The following is a 17,482-nucleotide window of genomic DNA, read 5'->3' as shown; positions in this document are numbered from 1 at the left end:
AGCCTGTAGTACCACCGGGAAAAGCAAGAGGACTCTTTTTTCCTCCATAGCTTATCTGTCTAATATCAATCTGTCAGGAGATAGTGACAGAGTGAACAAATATGTTAAAAACATATTTTTAGAAAAGTTACATACTGCACCTTTAATGATGGATGAAATAAAAAAGGTGGCGGTACTTTATTTACTTTGAGCAAGCAAATGTCGTGCTCACAAGCTAATTAATCCACAGATAATTCAGAGGCGATCTGTTCGGCGAGTTTTACTCCAGGAGCTGCGAGGCTTTTATGCTACGTTCACTGAGCTCTGCCTCTGTTTACTGTCTGAACCAGCAGCTGCTGATGTCATTACACTTTTGTGTGATACTGCGTTCAGGACAAGCATGGAAAACTCACCACTCTTACGCCAAACAGGTCGCAATAATGTGTTTCGGTACCGAAACATGGTACCGTTTGATGTTACGTGAATAGATACTCGGTAGTACCCACAAAATTTGGTCTGTACATCAAAAAGTATAGAATTCGGTACCATCCCTATACGTAGCTGCTCCCAGGTATAAGGGGCTTGTTGCTGGAAAGCCTCGATAAGACGCCGATGTCTCCTCTGATGGTGAGCGCTAGTGCCGTGTTAGCAATTATGCATGTTGATTACATCCTTTGCCTCCATGTTTGTAATGACGTATCACGAAAACTAACGTATTCACGCGTGACTTTGAAGTGCCTGTGACGTCAAATTTTTATAATAAACATGAATGCATTTTTGGAAAGATAACATTAATAATGTATTTCAAAACAAATTTCACGTTGCTGAGATGAACGGTTATTAAGATATTTCCATGTGAAGAAACAGGAAGTGATGTCAAAGGGGAATTTCAGCATGTAAACAGTGTCGTTACAAAAGCTAACACAGAGAGTAGAGAAGAATCTGATTCTGTAGATTATTTTTAGTCACTATCAAAGAGACACGCAGAAGAGTGAGTTTAAAAAATTTTGTTTTAATAAACRGAGACCAGCAAGTTTGAGTTCCCCTTTGATGTCACTTCCTGTTTCACTTTAGCTGAGCCAAATTTAAAAGAAAATAGTTCAGTTATGTGACAAAATGGGTAAAATCATGTGTACTATGCCAATTTTCTCAAGTATAAAGATGCTTTCTTTGACTTTTTGTATTTGAAGGATAGGCATGTCACAGGCACTTTAATAGCTTTACTTAYTTAATGGACACACCGCAATTGCGAAACTGTTTTTTTTTTTACGTTAACAGAATATCAACAAAGTTTTRCGCACATTARCAATGAAAACGCAGCTATTGTGGCTTTAGAATCTCAATCAATAAAATCTAAATCACGTGTGGACGGACAGTGAGAGTCAATTTGGCAATATTATTTTTATTGGCATCCAAAACATGAATTAGTGACACTTTGTATGTAAAAACCAAAGATTTAATGAAGTCCAAACTGTGTGGTTATGGCAYACTTTGATTTAATGATACAATTTGGATGTAGTGTGAAACAAGAAAAAAATATTACATTTGATTACATTTCAGGTGGAGATGTCTTCTCGTGGGGTTCAAACAGTCATGGTCAGCTGGGCCTGGGGAAGGAGGTGTCACAACAGCTAAAACCTGTCCTGGTGTGCGCCCTGAACGGGGTCGCAGTGACTCAGATTTCAGCCGGAGGAAGCCACACTATGTTCCTCACGCTCCCCGGCCTGGTGTACTGCTGTGGTGCCAAYAAGTACAGTCAGCTGGGGCTCAACAGGGTGGATGAAAAAGGTACAAGAATTTCCGCTTTCTCAGCTTTTCCTTGTAACTACATCTCACATGTAAGTCACGTTGACAGGATTCTGTTTAGCTTCAGCGTGGTTTGAAAGTTCGTTTGAAATTCTATCAGTTTCAACTTTTCTTCTGCTCGCCAACAGGCAGGTTCAACGTCTGTTTGGTACCTGCCCTCAGACCTCTGAGTGTCTCCTTCATAAGCTGTGGAGAGTCTCACACTGCCRTGTTAACAAAGGTACCAACATGCTGCTGCTTGGAAAAATGTTTTCCAGTTATATGTGTGAATTTCAGTGGCATTAAAAAGTAATTCTAGTGTTTTGAAAACAAATGTTGTCCACCCCGATCTAAWTTATGTGACTTCTAGGAAGGAAACGTTTTCACTTTTGGAGAGGGAAGCCACGGTCAGCTCGGTCACGCCTCCAACGCCAATGAAATGAGACCCAGACAAGTTGACGGTCTTGGCGGACCTGTGTCCCAGATTGCATGTGGGAGGTACACTATAAACTAGTGTTTTATTTTAAAATGCTTTGGTTTACTGTTTGTTTAAATGTTGACACATCATGTTGTTAAAAACTTTATCCAATTAAATTCATAATAATGTTGGCTTTTCAGGCGTCACACTTTGGTTTTGAGTTCCTCTGGCCAGCTGTGGGCATTTGGCAGTGGAGACAAAGGTCAGATGGGGACCGGACGGCGAGAGGGCAGTCTGTCTCCAGTCCTGGTTCAGCTTCCGTGGACCTCTGATAATGACTCAGAGATGCCAAGTGGTACGTACGGTGCTGTATTACATGATTTGTTGAAGAATTATCATAGATGAAACGTGTTASATGAGACAGAAATGCAAATTATTCTTACATGTGGACAATTCCTCAGGCTTAAGTCAAATTGAAATGGTAATCATTGAGTTCTGAATCCTCTGTGTTCTTTTTGTAAAGTCCAACTAATTAAAAAATATGAATTATATTATTAATTATGTTATTAAAATTATAATTTATGTCTTTAAGCAAACTTGAAAATATCAGCTGGTTGGAATACRAACTTCATTTACACTTCATCTGCAAAGGTAATGTTTAATTTACTCAAAACTAACTATTAGTGCAGAAGAAACATCAGAATTGACTTTAACTTCTTTTCATTTTCTTCATTTTTTTTTAAGATTGCTGCAAAAGCTCGTAGAAATGGGCAAATAACCGGAAGGCTTGATGAGCCCAAACTGCAAAGATGGTTAACAAGGACACACAGCAACRTTGAGACAAGGAGGTAACTTGTTTCTGTTATGTTTCTGTATATTTTAAAGACGAGTTGTGTTAAATTTTTGTTTCTAATGCTCTTAATGTTCTCTTGTTTTGGGCAACAGAGAAATAGAGTCRATGTTTTTGACATGTTCCAGTCTCGTTGCCAGTTTTACAAAAGCCAAGTAAGTCCAGTTTTTATTTGTTTGTGAGTGAAGTGAGTCAAAGAGTTAAGTATTTAGTTGTCTCACTCAGGTTTTTCTTTTTTTATTGATTTAACACTCTTTGACATCAGTGGGACACCATTGGAGGCAGGTGCTTTAACAGTRGACCTTGAAGCTGCCAGCCGAGCTTTTGACCAGATGTTGGCAATCCCATGGATCAAACAATCAGTTAAGGAGATATTTCCCAGATACCCTTCCATGATGTGGGCCATCAGACATGTGAAAACGTTGTTTTGTAATTTAATGAAGCTACTTTCCATTCAGGTGAATCTTGATGTCCTGTTGGACTTGATTATGATCTCAAGAACTGTCATGAAATCTCCGGAGATCATTCTGATTTTGCTSACGTGCCCCCTTCTGCAAGAGGACTCCAGCGTGATGACTAGAGCTTTGCCTCTGGCTATTGCAATAGCTCATCTCAGCGAGAAGGCACAAGCAGCACTAAGTAAATAATGTTTTATTTAGTAATGGAAATTAATACCTTTTTCAAATTTAAAGTGGACCTATGCAAAAAAAAAAAAACACTTTTTTTAGACGTTAAATGCATTTTGTTGTGTTCTTTGAGTCTCTAGGAGTGTAGAAAATTAGAATTTAGTTTCTCTCATTGCTGCGTGGGCCGTATTTTTCAACCCGTTCAGTTTTCTCTATTTTCTGTGACAGTTTGGTAAGGTCTGGACGTACAAACTACATTTTTGTCATCTCAGTTCTCTCATTAGTGAGGTCTGGAAGTGGGGGCAGAATGTGAAGCACCTCGTTTAAATTTAAAGAGACAGTGTCAAAACGAGTTTATCTGAGACACTTCAAAAAAGGGGTGAAAGAGGGGCTTGTGGAGTTACAATAAGGAGGAATTCAGACCAAAGCATTGCAGTTCCACTTTATATAGACCCCATCTGAATGATTTAAATGTGGAAAAAAATGTTTAAAAGCAGGATATGTCTACTTTAATGTAAAGGTAGACATTAACACACTGGATGYGCTTTTTATTTTAGATAAAACAACTTAAACTTCCTCGTTCTATTTTATATTTCATTTCAAGTGTTGAATAAAGTACGTTATTAAGACAATAAATGTATGTGCAGAAAATGTATCAGCACTTAGAGTATGTGTTGGCAATGACTGTCAGCTGCTGTAGGTTAAAATCTGCAGATTTGACCAGGTTATAGCCATTTTAGTGCTGGCTAAGGTTGACTCCAACACAGAGTACACTTCAAAAGATAATAGCAAAGTTTTGAAAACCGATCTTGTGCAATCAGTTGACACTCGAACTATAGGTTTTGCATGACTTTCAGTTGCTACCACCAGATTTTACTAACATCTCTGTAAAACTGCTGTTTTTCAGTTTTCTTGTGTGACATCTACGGCAGCCATCTTAAACTGAACTCATTCCAAAATTTAATAGTTATAGATCTAAGGATTTMTTTTTGAAATGCTCAATAAAAAACGTTCAGTGGTATATGAGATATTTTGCTAACACTGCAGACAAACATGAACACAGCCTGTGGCAGTCAGTGATAGATACAGTAGTTTAAAAGTAAATGTACAGCTAACAGAGGTCTGAATTTGTTTTTTTCTTTTCTAATTCATATTGTGTAACTCGGATGCCTTTTTTTTTCCTTGTAGAGAGTTGGTGGTCTTCTCTGTCGACCCCTTTACTGACGAGACACATCTTGGTTTTCAAAAACGCCCTGGCTTTCATGCTAAAGAACGGCCTCTTAGAAACTCACAACCCAGGAGTCAAGTTTCTGCTGGAAGCCCTGAAGCTGCTCTACAAAGTCAGTKTTTAACGCTTCATTTCAGTCTGGTTTCTGAGTTGGGGTGAATATTAGAAGTTATGAACTCAATCATTTAACTTTAAAATTRAACACATATTGATCATTACCTTGTACTACTCAGCCATTTGTGAAGTTTATATTTTTAGTCGACTGACCTGACGTTTACTGATCACATGATGGAGGTGCTTAAATGAGTGGGAATGTGTACAGAGGGCTTTATTTCTAATGTTTCTGTCTTTGCTTTTTATTCAATCCATTTCTTTACAGGCAAACAAAACTGGGAAGTCGTACACAGTCCCACTGAACACCTTTTATGTGAAGGAAATCTGCTCGACTGTTAATGCATTTTCAGATACCGCGCTTTGGTTGGGGTATTATAATAGGGTAAGAACTGTGTTTTAAAGCGTCAGATCTGTTTCTGCCATAATTGTTTCATTTTGTTTCAAAGACATTTTTTTTTTTTTTATAAGGATGATGAGTTCACACCGGAGAGCACACCTGTCATTTTCTGTCGCTATCCATTTGTTTTGCCTCTGATTTGCAAGATGGCAGTGTTTAACATCTTCGCACGTGTGTCAAAGGTACATTTTATGATCAAATGCATCGTTCATAAATATATTGCCACATCGGTGATTCTGCTTTTTTCTGCAAACATCTGCTGCTAAGATGTTCTAATAAGACAGAGTTTTGTAACAACAGGAAGCACATCATTTTGCGCGTGCATTGGGTGTACCGTGGCCTGAACAGGGGATTTTGGACGCTCCAGAGTCGTCTTGTGCTCCAGTTTTCCAACTGATTCTGAGACGAACACACTTGGTYGAGGACACCTTCAGACAGCTCGCTGCAACCGATCACTCTGTCTTCAAAAGGGAGCTTCTGGTAAATATAAAGATCAAAATGATTACAAGTTAATAGCAATCATAGTGTTTTCAGYATCTTTATTCTTTTGTTTTTATTTATTAACTCAGGTGCAATTCAAGGATGACAGGGAGATCATGACTGTGAACAAAAAGGACTTGTTCCTCCACCTGTTTGAGGAGCTAATGGCTCCTGAATCTGAAATGTTTATTTACAATGAAAGCAAGACTCTGGCCTGGTTTCCCCCAAAGGTAAGACCATWTATTCAAAGACAAACTGTACATGAAAATACAATATTAGGCTATGGCCACACTGCAGGTCTTATTTATTCTTAGCTTTAAACTGCATGACATTGATATTGATGATATTAATGTCTGGATTAACTGTATACTCTCTACCTCAATGATWTACAAGTTGTCTGAGGTCGCTTAGTTTAGTACCTCATATGAAAAAAAACTGGATCTGATTTGAAAAAAATCAGATTTTTGAAGACTTAAAATGGGAAATCGAACTCCTGCATGAGTCCAAACTTTATGTTTCTGTGTTCAGATTTGACTGTGTGAATGTTTATCAAGCATTCACACAGTTAAGATAATTTTTCCTCCAGTACGTTATTTGGTATATATCTTATTCAGCACTTTTTTTTCTGCTTCAAYAACTAATATATCAAAACATTCAGCTCCTTCAGGACATTCCGGCTCAGACTTTTGGTATTTCAGCAATTATACTTTTGTGATATTTAGCTTTGTTGACCTTGTTTTTTCTTACAGAAAATAAACAGAGCTGTTTCCAACATCCTTGGAACCCCTCAAAATGTTCATGAACCTTTTACTGCATTTTTTTTTACTCTGTACTTATTTCAGCCTCCTTCAGCTTCTCCTTTGATTATTTGTGCTCTTTTCTGCTTTTTAGCTATCATTTTGACCTTATCTGATATTCTGCTAATTATGACCCCCGCACACGAAACGTAAGCAGGAGTCCTATTGTTTTCGTACTGTTTTTTTTTTTTTGCAGTGATTTTTGGTCAACCGTAGTACAAAAACAGCTGCACCAATCGACATGAAATTTGGCAGGACTGTAGATGAGTCTGACCTACACTGCGCCAGCAAACATTTTTACGATACACCCCATATTTGAGGAGGGGGCTCCTTTCACAGAGGGGGTGTCAGGACATGCAAAAATGCTTATAACTCAGGAACTGTTCAACATAGGAGCTTTAGATTTCTTTTGTTGTTTAGCTCTGATGAAGCTCTATCCATCAGGCCCACCAATCAGTGCCCCCCCGGAACCCCCAATTTATCTGAAAAAGTGGTATCTGGACATACAAAAATGGTTATAGCTCAAAAACTATTAAACATAGGAGCTTCAGATTTTCATTGGTTGTTTAGCTCTGATGAGGGGCTATCCATCAGGTCAGCCAATGCCCCCCCGCCAAAGAAAAGACCCCCATCCAAACAACTACAATTTTGGGATACACCTAGCAGTGTGAGTTCCGGTGCATTTGTGCRTGCGGGGGTCATTATGTTACCGCTATGAGGTATCATTTTTTGTGCTTCTAATTTCAGCTGTTTTCTGTGTTTTTACTGTTTAGCAAATTGGCACTTTTTTCAGCTAAATTCACCTTTTTGTAATAATCTCATCTTGCTTAATTTAGCTATCATGTGCTCTTTGTTTATTTGTACTGATTTCAGCAACTTTTTAAAGCTATTTTAGGCTAATTTCAGCTTTTTTTCAGGTTTTCAATTCAGTTCAATTCAAAAATACTTTACTGATCCCAAAGGGMAATTGGATTCATCATTAAACATTCATACTGTAGTTTTGTTTATTTATTTTACCTCTTTCTTGTGCTCAATTTAGTTTTCTGTACATTTTATCTGTACTTAATCGGAATTTGATTTTTTTTTTTTTTTAAAGCCAAACGTGGAGGAGAAGAAGTACTTCCTGTTTGGCATTTTGTGCGGYCTGGCTCTTTACAACCACAACATTATACACCTGCCTTTCCCACTGGCTCTCTTCAAGAAGCTGCTCCAAGTCAAAACTTCTCTGGACGACATGAAAGAGTTTGAACCTGTTCTGGCAGAGTAAGGCTATTTTACTAATGCATAACACTTCTACATGATTACATGTAAATTGTACATTTTTAAAAATAAGAATAATGTTTTTAGATATGTCTGTAATTATCAAAATGATTATTATCAATGCTTATTGTGTGTTAAGATCTTGGAGGTGCATTTTGGAGGACTACAGTCCTGATGAAGTTGAAGCACTGGAGCTTTCTTTCACTGTAGGTTTGCAAAATCGGACTGGAAATGAACCAGTTTTCCTCTCATGTTTAAATAAAAAACTGTTAGAAATGTGGAGCTGGATCTGAAAGTTAATGAAACTGTCTGACGTTGCATTCAGGTGCCTTGGGGTGGTGAGGAATGTGAACTAGATCCAAACGAAGCTGGAAAACGTGTCACGTGGTCAAACAGGTGTGTTTAAAATGTTAAATATTAGTATAATGATGTCCATTACTGTCATCCTCACAATCTTTAAAAGATCTATTGCATTTGTCAGTTTGTGTTCAGCTCTGAAAACAGCTTCTGCTTCACTCTGCGAACTGTTCATGAAATTGTCTTATTAACAAAAAATTTATAAATTACACTTRGATACCTTTAGAGTTCAAACAATGAGCTGATGGTTGTCAATGTGCTTCTTTACATTTTTTTTATCAATAGGAAAGAGTTTGTTGCCGCCTGTGTCAACCACATTTTCAACAAATCAGTGGAGGGAGTGTTTGAATTGTTCAAGAGGGGTTTTTTCAAAGTGTGCAACATTGATGTGGTGGAGTTCTTTCAGCCGGAGGAGTTGCAGTCAGTGAYGGTGGGTCATGAGAACTACAACTGGGAGGTCTTCAAGCAGGTGAGCTCAGATGTACCGATATTTGTTGCAGCACTGTGTCACACAGAACACGTTGACCTCAGAAAAATAGTTTTTCGTGGTGGTAGTTACCACAAACAGGGCTGTRGTGATTTTGTGTCACTGGTTACATTGTCAGTTGTGTTGTTTTTGTGGAGAAACTTGAGCCATGAACATTTTCTTTAAAGGCACATGTCTGAGATGGAGTTTACATGTTCTCCTTGTGCGTGTGTGTTTCTCCAGATGGTCCAGCTTCCTCCCACTGTTCAAAACATGCATGTTCGGTTCATTGGAGACCCTAAATTATGCCAGGATGTGTGTGTGAATGATCTCTTTGTTATTGTGATGTCTGATCTGTTCAGCCCTGGTGTCATTTCACTGTGATGGGTCACATATGACAAACAGATGAATGTTGTGGACTTTAGTGACGCACGAGGGCAGATAACCTTCATTCCACCATTACATTCCCATTGTTTAGTCACTAAAAATGTGACATCATTATCAGGAACCTCAAACGTTCAATGTTTTTATTTTTATTTTACAGAACACTGTTTATGAAGGAGACTACCATGCTGACCATCCAAACATCATTACCTTTTGGGAGGTGTTTGAAAAGCTGACAACAGAGGAGAAGAAAAAGTTTCTTTGTAAGTTTCCATCTTACATGTCTTATGTTAAACTTTAAAGCACATTAGTTACACWCTTAGTAAAAATGTTTGCTGTGTTGTATTTCATATGTTCACTGTGGGACGTTTGTGTCTCCAGTGTTCCTCACAGGTTCTGACCGCGTGCCCTTCACGGGAATGGAGTACGTCATCATGAGAGTGGCCGTGTTGCCCAACGCCTCTGARCACCATTTGCCCGAGTCGCTCACCTGCCACACTTTGTTACTGCTCCCCAACTACAGGAGATACCCGGTGGAGAGGACCATGAAGACCAGGCTTCTTCAGGCCATCAATCACAATCGAGGCTTTTGGAGGGAGCAGAAAGATTGAAGCAGAGCTTTCTATAAAACCCTGATCTTAGTTTGAGCTGTTCCTGTTTGCACAATGTGCCACTGTACAAATACTAGTTTTGTTTTAAACCCGAGTACAGAWTCTTAAAATGTTTGTACTCGTGTTGTTGGTTTTTGATCAAAGTAGTGGTGCATGTATTTGTTCAAGTTTATCACAATAACTGACATTGCTTTCTCATGTTGAAGGTTTTATTGTTTCATATTTATCAGTCATTGTGTAGCATTAAGGAAGTGGAGGTTTAATGTCATGTAAAATGTTTCTATCCAGTTTGCTTTCAACATTTAAATGTTTAAGTTCGATTTCAGAAAACTTTAAAAATAAATCMGACAAATTACTCATGTAGCTTTGATACATGTTAAACATGGCCATGGAGGATATTTTTGCTTTGAGGAAAATTCATTGAACTCGTGATAAACATCTTAGGAAATGTTATATTGTTGCATCTGTATAATTTCATCTTTAGCATAAAAACACATCAAAATATATATAAAAATGGTAAAAATATTACTTTGTCATTTGTGCATTATTAAACCAAATAAATGTTCTTGTGTTTCAGCCTTGCAGTTCATTTGTGAAGCACACATCAGACCATCTATTAAAACACAAAACTATCATTTATTTTTGGTAACATTTTTCTGCAGAAAAATGTGATCTTTGCTGTGTTCATAGATTTGATATGATGAACTGATCATCTGACACAAACAACTTCCACAACTTAGAAATGATTCTTCACTCATCATCATCATCACTTTATTCATCAGTCCCAACATTTCAGTGGATTGATCAGCTTCAGATTTCAGTCAACCGTGACACCAAGTACAAACTGTTTCAAATGTCATAGTGGTTAAAGTAATGATTTATCTTTAAGGAGGTGTCCTATTTAAAGAGGTCCTTACTGGATGGAAACAGCTTGAGTTACACACGAGTAACAAAGCTAATGTTTCATCCGTTTTAGAGAAAGTGCTAAATTTTGTATCTTTCTAAAATCATTTGTGATTTACACTGAAATATGAAGCAACAAACATAGCGGCTGAAAGCTACAAACACGAAGCAAAGCTGCATCAACTTACAGTGTTTCCAATTCCTAAAGACTTCAAACAAGTTTTGCACAATAAATTCACATTTTTGTCTTTTTATTTCATCTGACTTTGAATCTGAGTAGCAGTCAACTTCATTTCTAAAAGGATATCAAAAGCAGCTGTTCAGGTTCACAACTAACGCCCCCACCCCTTCCATAAAACTGATTTCTGTTCAAACAATGCCAGGCAGAAAAGCTTTGCACATATAATGAGAAAAGATTAAACATTTTAAAACTGGGGATTTTACTCCTACACTCACAAACTTTGTCTCCAGATCCAACTGTGACAGTATTATCAGACAGAACCAGCTGATCGGGTTTTAATCCAGATCCGAGTTCCTTCACAACATCAAGTGTCCAGTTTGTGACAGATTAATGTGCTTTCTTTCTATTGGCTTAAAAATATCAGACCAAATACAAAATCAGAGACAATAGTTTAACTATCCACAAACGTACATAAATATTTATAAAAAAAAAACTTAACATTTAATTACACAATTTAGAAACAAAAAAATGTAAAGCAACTTGCTACAAATGTTGAAGACATTAAATATAAAAAAGGCAATCTTAACAAGGCTGTGCTGTGAGAAAAGGTAGTAAATGTTTTACCTCTTCTCTACTGTCTTGTTGCTTGTGTTCTGAGTGATTCAGTCTTTGAGTGTGGAGGGGTTGTGTTTGTTCCTGACAGGCTGAGAACGACATGCAGACAGCCAAGTTCATTCTCTACACAGAGGAGCGTGTTGTAGCTTTTATCTGACGAGATGGTAGGTGAGCCAGTACATAAAGACGGGCTGCGCTGCAGCTATAGACATGGTGAGGTACATCCTCAGCTGGTTCCTGGCTCCTCTCACCAGCTTCCCTTCAGCCGCCGCCTCAGACAACAGCTTCAGACGCAGGCTGCGGATCTGGAGAGAAACAAGCAAGGCTTATTAGAACAGGTAATATTTGGAGCAAGTTATTTCTGGCTTCCTGTTAGGTGGAGAGCATCAGGGAGAGCTCTGAGCCATATCAGGAACAAGTTGTCTGGCTACTATGGCTCGTCTCACTTTTGAGCATTTTTTTTAAATTCCCATATAAGGACTTAATAGTGGTTTCCACCTCATTAACCACATGATGTACAGACGTGAATTTGTAATCATGCATGATTTGGATCAGGACAGTGTTGTATAAAGTACCACAAAGTGATACTCAAGTAAAAGTACAAGTATTTAACTAAAAAATGATTTTTGTAAAAGTTAAAGTCTGCTTTAGGAATTTTACTTGAGTAAAAGTCTTATAGTATCTGATATTTTCTGTACTTAAGTAAAAACATTGATTTTAAAATGAGCAGTTAGATTTTTCTTAATGACTTATTACATGAGTTGTTTGTGTACAAATTAMTACAGTATCAGAATTTTATATATTTATACTTCTCATTTAACCACAATTAAATTCACTCTATCTAGGAGGCACAGTTTATATGGATAGTATTTATTTTTTCTTAATGAAATTAAGTAATGACTTTCTACTTCTTGCCTTTTTTTTWAAAAAATGTAAGGAGCAGGAAGTACAGATAATTGTGTGAAAATGTAAGAAGTAGAAGTAAAAAGTAGGCTGAAAAAGATAAACTCAGGTAAAGTACAGGTACCCAAAAATTCTACTTAAATACAGTAACAAAGTATTTGTACTTAGTTACTTTAAAACTCTGGATCAGGATGACTTAAAATGGGGGGGAAAGCACCATGTATTGTTATTTTTGGGGAATATGTGACCCATCACATCGAAACGAGGATTAAGTCCAAAAGTGGTATAAGGAGAAAAAGGCAAATATAGTGTTTTGACTAAAATGTTAACAAAAAAAGAATAAATGCTTTATCAATGTATCATTTGAATGAACTGTCTGAAATTTAATCATAAAACAAAATTTTGAAACACTTTTTTGAGCAGTAGCAACAAAAAAACTGATTTTGAGGAAAAACGCCCTAAAATTTTGACAATTTCCCTGTGAACAAGCAAAGCTGTGTTTCTTTTAGCTGGGAAATCTCAATATTCAAATATAATTTGAGGTTTCCTCTTTTTAAGGACATCAAAAATTCCTCAATAAAATGACATAAAATTAGGATTCAGACCAAATATTTATGTATTATTGTAACCAACAAGACAAATTAAGTCATACATATGGATTTAATTACGATATCAGAATGATCCAGGTATCAGAATGTAGCTTTTAAAGCCAAGAATCTGAAAATGTAATTAGGTCATTTTGACCAAATTTGACTTAATCCTCATTTCGATATGATAGGTCACATATTGTCCAATATAAACACCTAGCATAACTTTTACTCACCATAAAGACAAATATAGCTGCACAACACCACAGCAGAGAGAGATAATAGGCTGGCCTCCCGAACAAAAGCCCTGCTACAACACCAACAATCATTCTGTGGAAAACAAGACGAATTTGTTAAAAAAATAAAAACCTTAAGACGCCAACGACTGCACAGCCTTGTACATACCCTACATATTTGTATCCAGAAAAGGCTAAAAGGTCGATGGTGGTGAGGTCTGTGTTTACAGTGAYGAGGTAAAGTGATAACAGCACCGCCAGGACTTCCATGATCAACCACACCAGTGCTGAACTGGCCTGAACTCCCAGCAGCTCCGGAGAAAACCTGAGGAATACAAACGTGAGGATATCATTAAGTTTCTATCAAATTATTCAACTAAAAGCTACTGTAGCACTGATGACTCATTTATATTTGAATGTTTCTCCTTTGCCAAATGGAAATCACAAAACAACACTCAAAAAACAAAACAGTCATATAGACAGATTTTTTTGCTCATCATTTAAACAGTTTCTGTCAATAAGTATGCATGATGTCACAAATGAAGTCCTTTCATTTATTTCCTTTTTTTGTTCAGCACCCTGTGAATCTATTTCTATGAAAGGTGCTATATAAATAAAACTTTACTTTACTTTAAGTGAGCTATACTATCACTTCCTCACATGCAAAATTTCTTTCAGTGCATTTCTGTGGCTCTGTTGGTCTCAATTTCAACATCTGTAAGTTTATGTCTGTACTGGACTAAGGGGAAATTTTATACACGTATGCTTCTCTTAAAGGTCTTTACTCACTGGATACTGTTTATCATGGAGCTCTAAGATTTGTAACAGTTTTAAAAGCTTTTACACATCATTGCACACTATACAACCGGGTTGGGTGGACAGCCGTGGACACTCGTAAACTCCGTCATTGGCATAGTTTTATTTATAAGGCCATACCAGGACTTCTTCCATCATATTTGTTGGCCTACATAAACAGAAAGTCCACTGGAGGACACTCTCTTCATTGCAAGAATTTATTTTTGCTTTCGGTGCCTAAAGTCCGAACTGAACTTGGAAAGAAATATTTTCAGTTTTCTGCTCCATCTTCTTGGAGTCAGTTGCAGAGATACTTGAACCTAAAGGAGCTGTTGTGACTAAGTGTTTTTAAGGCTGTTCTTATTGATTTTGGGAAAGAATCATCTGTTTGTAAATGTTTTAACTGATGAATCTTTTATTTAATCTATCTATGACGGTGCTAACTCTGTTTTTGCTGTGAATGTTTTGTAATCTGTGTACCGCTGCCAGTCTTGGCCAGGATTCCCTTGCAAAAGAGATTCTTAATCTCAGTGGGATTTTCCTGGTGAAATAAAGGTTAATAATAATAATAATAATAATAATAATAATAATAATAATAATAATAATAATAATAATAAAATAACTGCAAAGACAAACAAAATGATGCTACTCGAAAAGAAAAGCAATCATTCATTACATTTTAAGAGCTGTATCATTTTAACTAAAGCACAGCATACCTGTTCTGTGTGCCAAGAGCCAGTCCAGCCACCAGGACGTATGTGATGAAGCCCATGGTAGGAATGTAAAGGTCCGGGGCATTGACATCAAAACGTGGGGCGACAGGCGTGTCCTGCTGGTAACTCACCTCCCAATTCTACAACACAACACAAAAATTATTAACGCTTTACCAAAAACGGCAGGACTGCATATTTTGTAGCAGATTGCAAATTTGCTGCAGAGTTTAAACATAAAGAAGTCTTAAAGACAGTCAAGTCAGAGGCAAAAAGATGTATCTAAAGGGTAAAAGAAACAATAATAATAGCTATATGTATGTAAAAGATTGATTACTTTTTCTGAAGTTACTTAATTTGTATTTCTACATATTGATAAGCCGAACAAGATGATTTAAAACAGAAGAAATAAAACAAGCGTACCTTGTGCATGTAAGGAAAAACCAACAGGCCAAGTTTCTTCCCAACATACATTGTGTCAACAGCAAAGTAGTATTTCAGTTTGGAAATGGGAATAAACCTGTCCAACTGAAACAAGCAGGTATTACTTGGTACTGTTCAGTCTGCTTTTATCACAAGGTGTATTTTAACAGCAAGCCATCTTTTAAATGGTGGAATTAAAAAAACAACCTATGTGAGGCAGTCTTACATTCTTGTCCACCATTTCCCTCCCCTGAGATGCCAGTGAGCTGCCATACGCCATGGCCAGGTTGGACATGGGGTCTGACAGGAAAGCCTGACCAGAAAATCCTGCAGCCTGAGGGTCAGCCTGCTGGTTCCTGCCAACGTGAAATGAAAWTTATTGTTAATTCTTTTACCTTTTTTTTTTAAGTATATGATGCAAATTAAACAAGGAGAAAACCTGATGTTGTAAAACATTTTTCTTTCCTCAGATTGTGACTTGTTGTCTTAAAAGTTTAGTTTCAGCCTGGATGTGGGTGGCTCTCACCTATAGGTGCCCTGAGATCCTGGTCCTGCTCCACTTGTGTCCTCAAACAGCTGGCTGCCATCTGAACCTTCCACAGAGCTGTTCCTCAGACGCATACTGGGTTCTGTAAGATAAAAAAGGGAAGTTTAGAGAGCAAGCTCTGACAACCAAATGAWCACATCTGCTGCATTTTCCCTCAAATTCTGACTGTTTTAATACAAATTTGAGTGTGACAAAAAAGTCTGATTGATCCATCAATGCCTGTTTTTTATCATTTCAGTGTGCATGTGTGCCTCCATTCATGATCTGCATTCTCTGTAGAGAAGAAAGAGCTTTTCAATTTGTTTCCCAGAAACAGTGATCACATTAGCACAAGCTCATCACAAGATCAGCCTCAATCTCAGCACAAAAGTACACAGAACGGTTTCAATAATGCTTTATTGAACATAGTTTAGCCATCAATAACAGCCAAATGGCATCTCGAGCTCCGTCTTGTGAAGATGTACAGTATGCTAACATGAAAACAGCGGAATAATATTAATAATACAGGAAATAAAAATTGGGTGTTGTGTCTGACTCTGTTCCCCCTGAGATGTTTACCTTTTTAACCTCAGCCGTTTGAAAATTGTATTAAGGATAATGCAACATTAATCATTTATGTGGATTTTCACCTTGTCTTGTTTCTTTTTGTCCGTTGTTAGAGGAAACCCACCTCGGTGGCTGAAACTTTACTATAGTACTACTGCTGGCGAGAAAACTGATCTCAACAGCCGGGGTAACACAGTTACGCACAACACCGGTTTCTACGTTAAATTAGCTAGCTTACTTCGTTAGCATACCCTAATTAACAGTTTGTAAACAAGCTACAAACCTCGTTTGCGCTTTATAGAACCGATGTCATAGGTTTCGTAAGGTTTTTGCTTTTACAGTTACTTTATTTTCTAGTCATTCGTATTAAACCGGTAGAACAACAAGCTTAGCTAACTAAAGCAACGCAACGTTGAACTCAAAACATGCTCGATTCTCTAACTACTTTGATTGACAGATTCACGTACGTAACTTACGTTGTCTGAAGCCACTTTGAGTCGCGGTGTAATCCATAACAGCTGTCTTTGGTAAGCAGCAGTTGTCAGCTAACCAACTATGCTGGAATTAAGACAAGTTAGCGAGCTCTACGCCGGCCCGGGGAAGATGAACTCATTCATACAAGTTACACGGAAGTAAAACGCTCTTATTTTTCTGCTGACTGAGCCAAAAATKAAATGAAACGTAAACAGCGCCACCTACTGTGAGGAGGTTGCATCAAGTCCGTTCTCAATACTGTATAAAGCAGGGGTGCCCAAACATTTTCCCTGAGAGGGCCAAAATAAAAATCAATCTGAGGGTCGTGGGCCAAATGCAATAATATAAGAAATGCAAATGCTTAAGTAAAGTTGTTTTATTTTTTATGATTAAGCTAGCAGCCAGTGTGGTTGCCCACATTCTTTAGTTCTTTTTTCAACCCATGGACATGGAGAAAATTCAACGTATGCTCAGGCAGCAAAGGCTYATGGGACTTTTCATAATTTAAAATTTGAATATATGTGGTCTTATAAGGTGTGCAAATCTATGTATGGGCTTAAATCTAATCTAAATGTCTCTTGTAGTTACTTGTACTTTATATTTAATCTTAACATAATACAATCTAGTAAGCAGGACAACTGCTAGTGGGCCAAATCAAATGGCTCGGGGGGGCAATCTTGGCCCACGGGCCCCACTTTGGGCACCTCTGGTATAAAGCATGGCACAGCATATTTCAAATACTTAATACTCACTCAGTCAGTACTGTAGCTTCAACCACAACAACAAGGTTTTAGTCAACCTTTTTCTATC

At 37.5% G+C, this 17,482-nt stretch overlaps 2 protein-coding genes across 4 annotated transcripts in view; one reads left to right on the top strand and one right to left on the bottom strand.

The window, feature by feature from the left end:
- LOC106521463 (probable E3 ubiquitin-protein ligase HERC6) overlaps positions 1-10,328 on the top strand; it is a 15,320-nt gene extending 4,992 nt beyond the window's left edge. Inside the window, exons 4-23 of one of the 2 annotated variants that reach the window (XM_014014028.1) lie at positions 1,540-1,767; positions 1,914-2,005; positions 2,135-2,262; positions 2,383-2,537; positions 2,775-2,833; positions 2,927-3,030; positions 3,128-3,187; positions 3,298-3,394; positions 3,491-3,671; positions 4,847-4,998; positions 5,266-5,382; positions 5,469-5,579; positions 5,698-5,877; positions 5,967-6,107; positions 7,771-7,937; positions 8,074-8,140; positions 8,260-8,330; positions 8,577-8,760; positions 9,302-9,404; positions 9,523-10,328. In XM_014014028.1, coding sequence (XP_013869482.1) covers positions 1,540-1,767; positions 1,914-2,005; positions 2,135-2,262; positions 2,383-2,537; positions 2,775-2,833; positions 2,927-3,030; positions 3,128-3,187; positions 3,298-3,394; positions 3,491-3,671; positions 4,847-4,998; positions 5,266-5,382; positions 5,469-5,579; positions 5,698-5,877; positions 5,967-6,107; positions 7,771-7,937; positions 8,074-8,140; positions 8,260-8,330; positions 8,577-8,760; positions 9,302-9,404; positions 9,523-9,752 — 2,627 coding nt within the window. In that variant the 3' untranslated portion in view covers positions 9,753-10,328. Of the gene's footprint in view, positions 1-1,539; positions 1,768-1,913; positions 2,006-2,134; positions 2,263-2,382; positions 2,538-2,774; positions 2,834-2,926; positions 3,031-3,127; positions 3,188-3,297; positions 3,672-4,846; positions 4,999-5,265; positions 5,383-5,468; positions 5,580-5,697; positions 5,878-5,966; positions 6,108-7,770; positions 7,938-8,073; positions 8,141-8,259; positions 8,331-8,576; positions 8,761-9,301; positions 9,405-9,522 lie in introns of both variants that reach the window. The other variant, XM_014014027.1, reaches the window with a different exon arrangement.
- Positions 10,329-10,506: 178 nt separating this feature from the next.
- yif1b (Yip1 interacting factor homolog B (S. cerevisiae)) lies at positions 10,507-16,806 on the bottom strand. 2 transcript variants are annotated; one of them, XM_014014030.1, is made up of 8 exons: positions 16,666-16,806; positions 15,632-15,734; positions 15,332-15,461; positions 15,106-15,210; positions 14,689-14,825; positions 13,347-13,502; positions 13,178-13,271; positions 10,507-11,756 (listed from the first exon to the last, which is right to left on the bottom strand). In XM_014014030.1, exons 1-8 carry the CDS (start codon positions 16,709-16,711, stop codon positions 11,601-11,603), a joined length of 927 nt encoding a protein of 308 aa, XP_013869484.1. In that variant the 5' UTR covers positions 16,712-16,806; the 3' UTR covers positions 10,507-11,600. The 2 variants fall into 2 exon arrangements, with proteins under 2 accessions (XP_013869484.1, XP_013869485.1); XM_014014031.1 differs by having other exon boundaries at positions 16,675-16,806.
- Positions 16,807-17,482: the final 676 nt, after the last annotated feature.

The sequence above is a fragment of the Austrofundulus limnaeus genome, unplaced genomic scaffold (assembly GCF_001266775.1).
Source record: "Austrofundulus limnaeus strain Quisiro unplaced genomic scaffold, Austrofundulus_limnaeus-1.0 Scaffold109, whole genome shotgun sequence".
NCBI lineage: Eukaryota > Metazoa > Chordata > Actinopteri > Cyprinodontiformes > Rivulidae > Austrofundulus > Austrofundulus limnaeus.
This window is presented reverse-complemented; position numbering and strand designations above follow the sequence as displayed.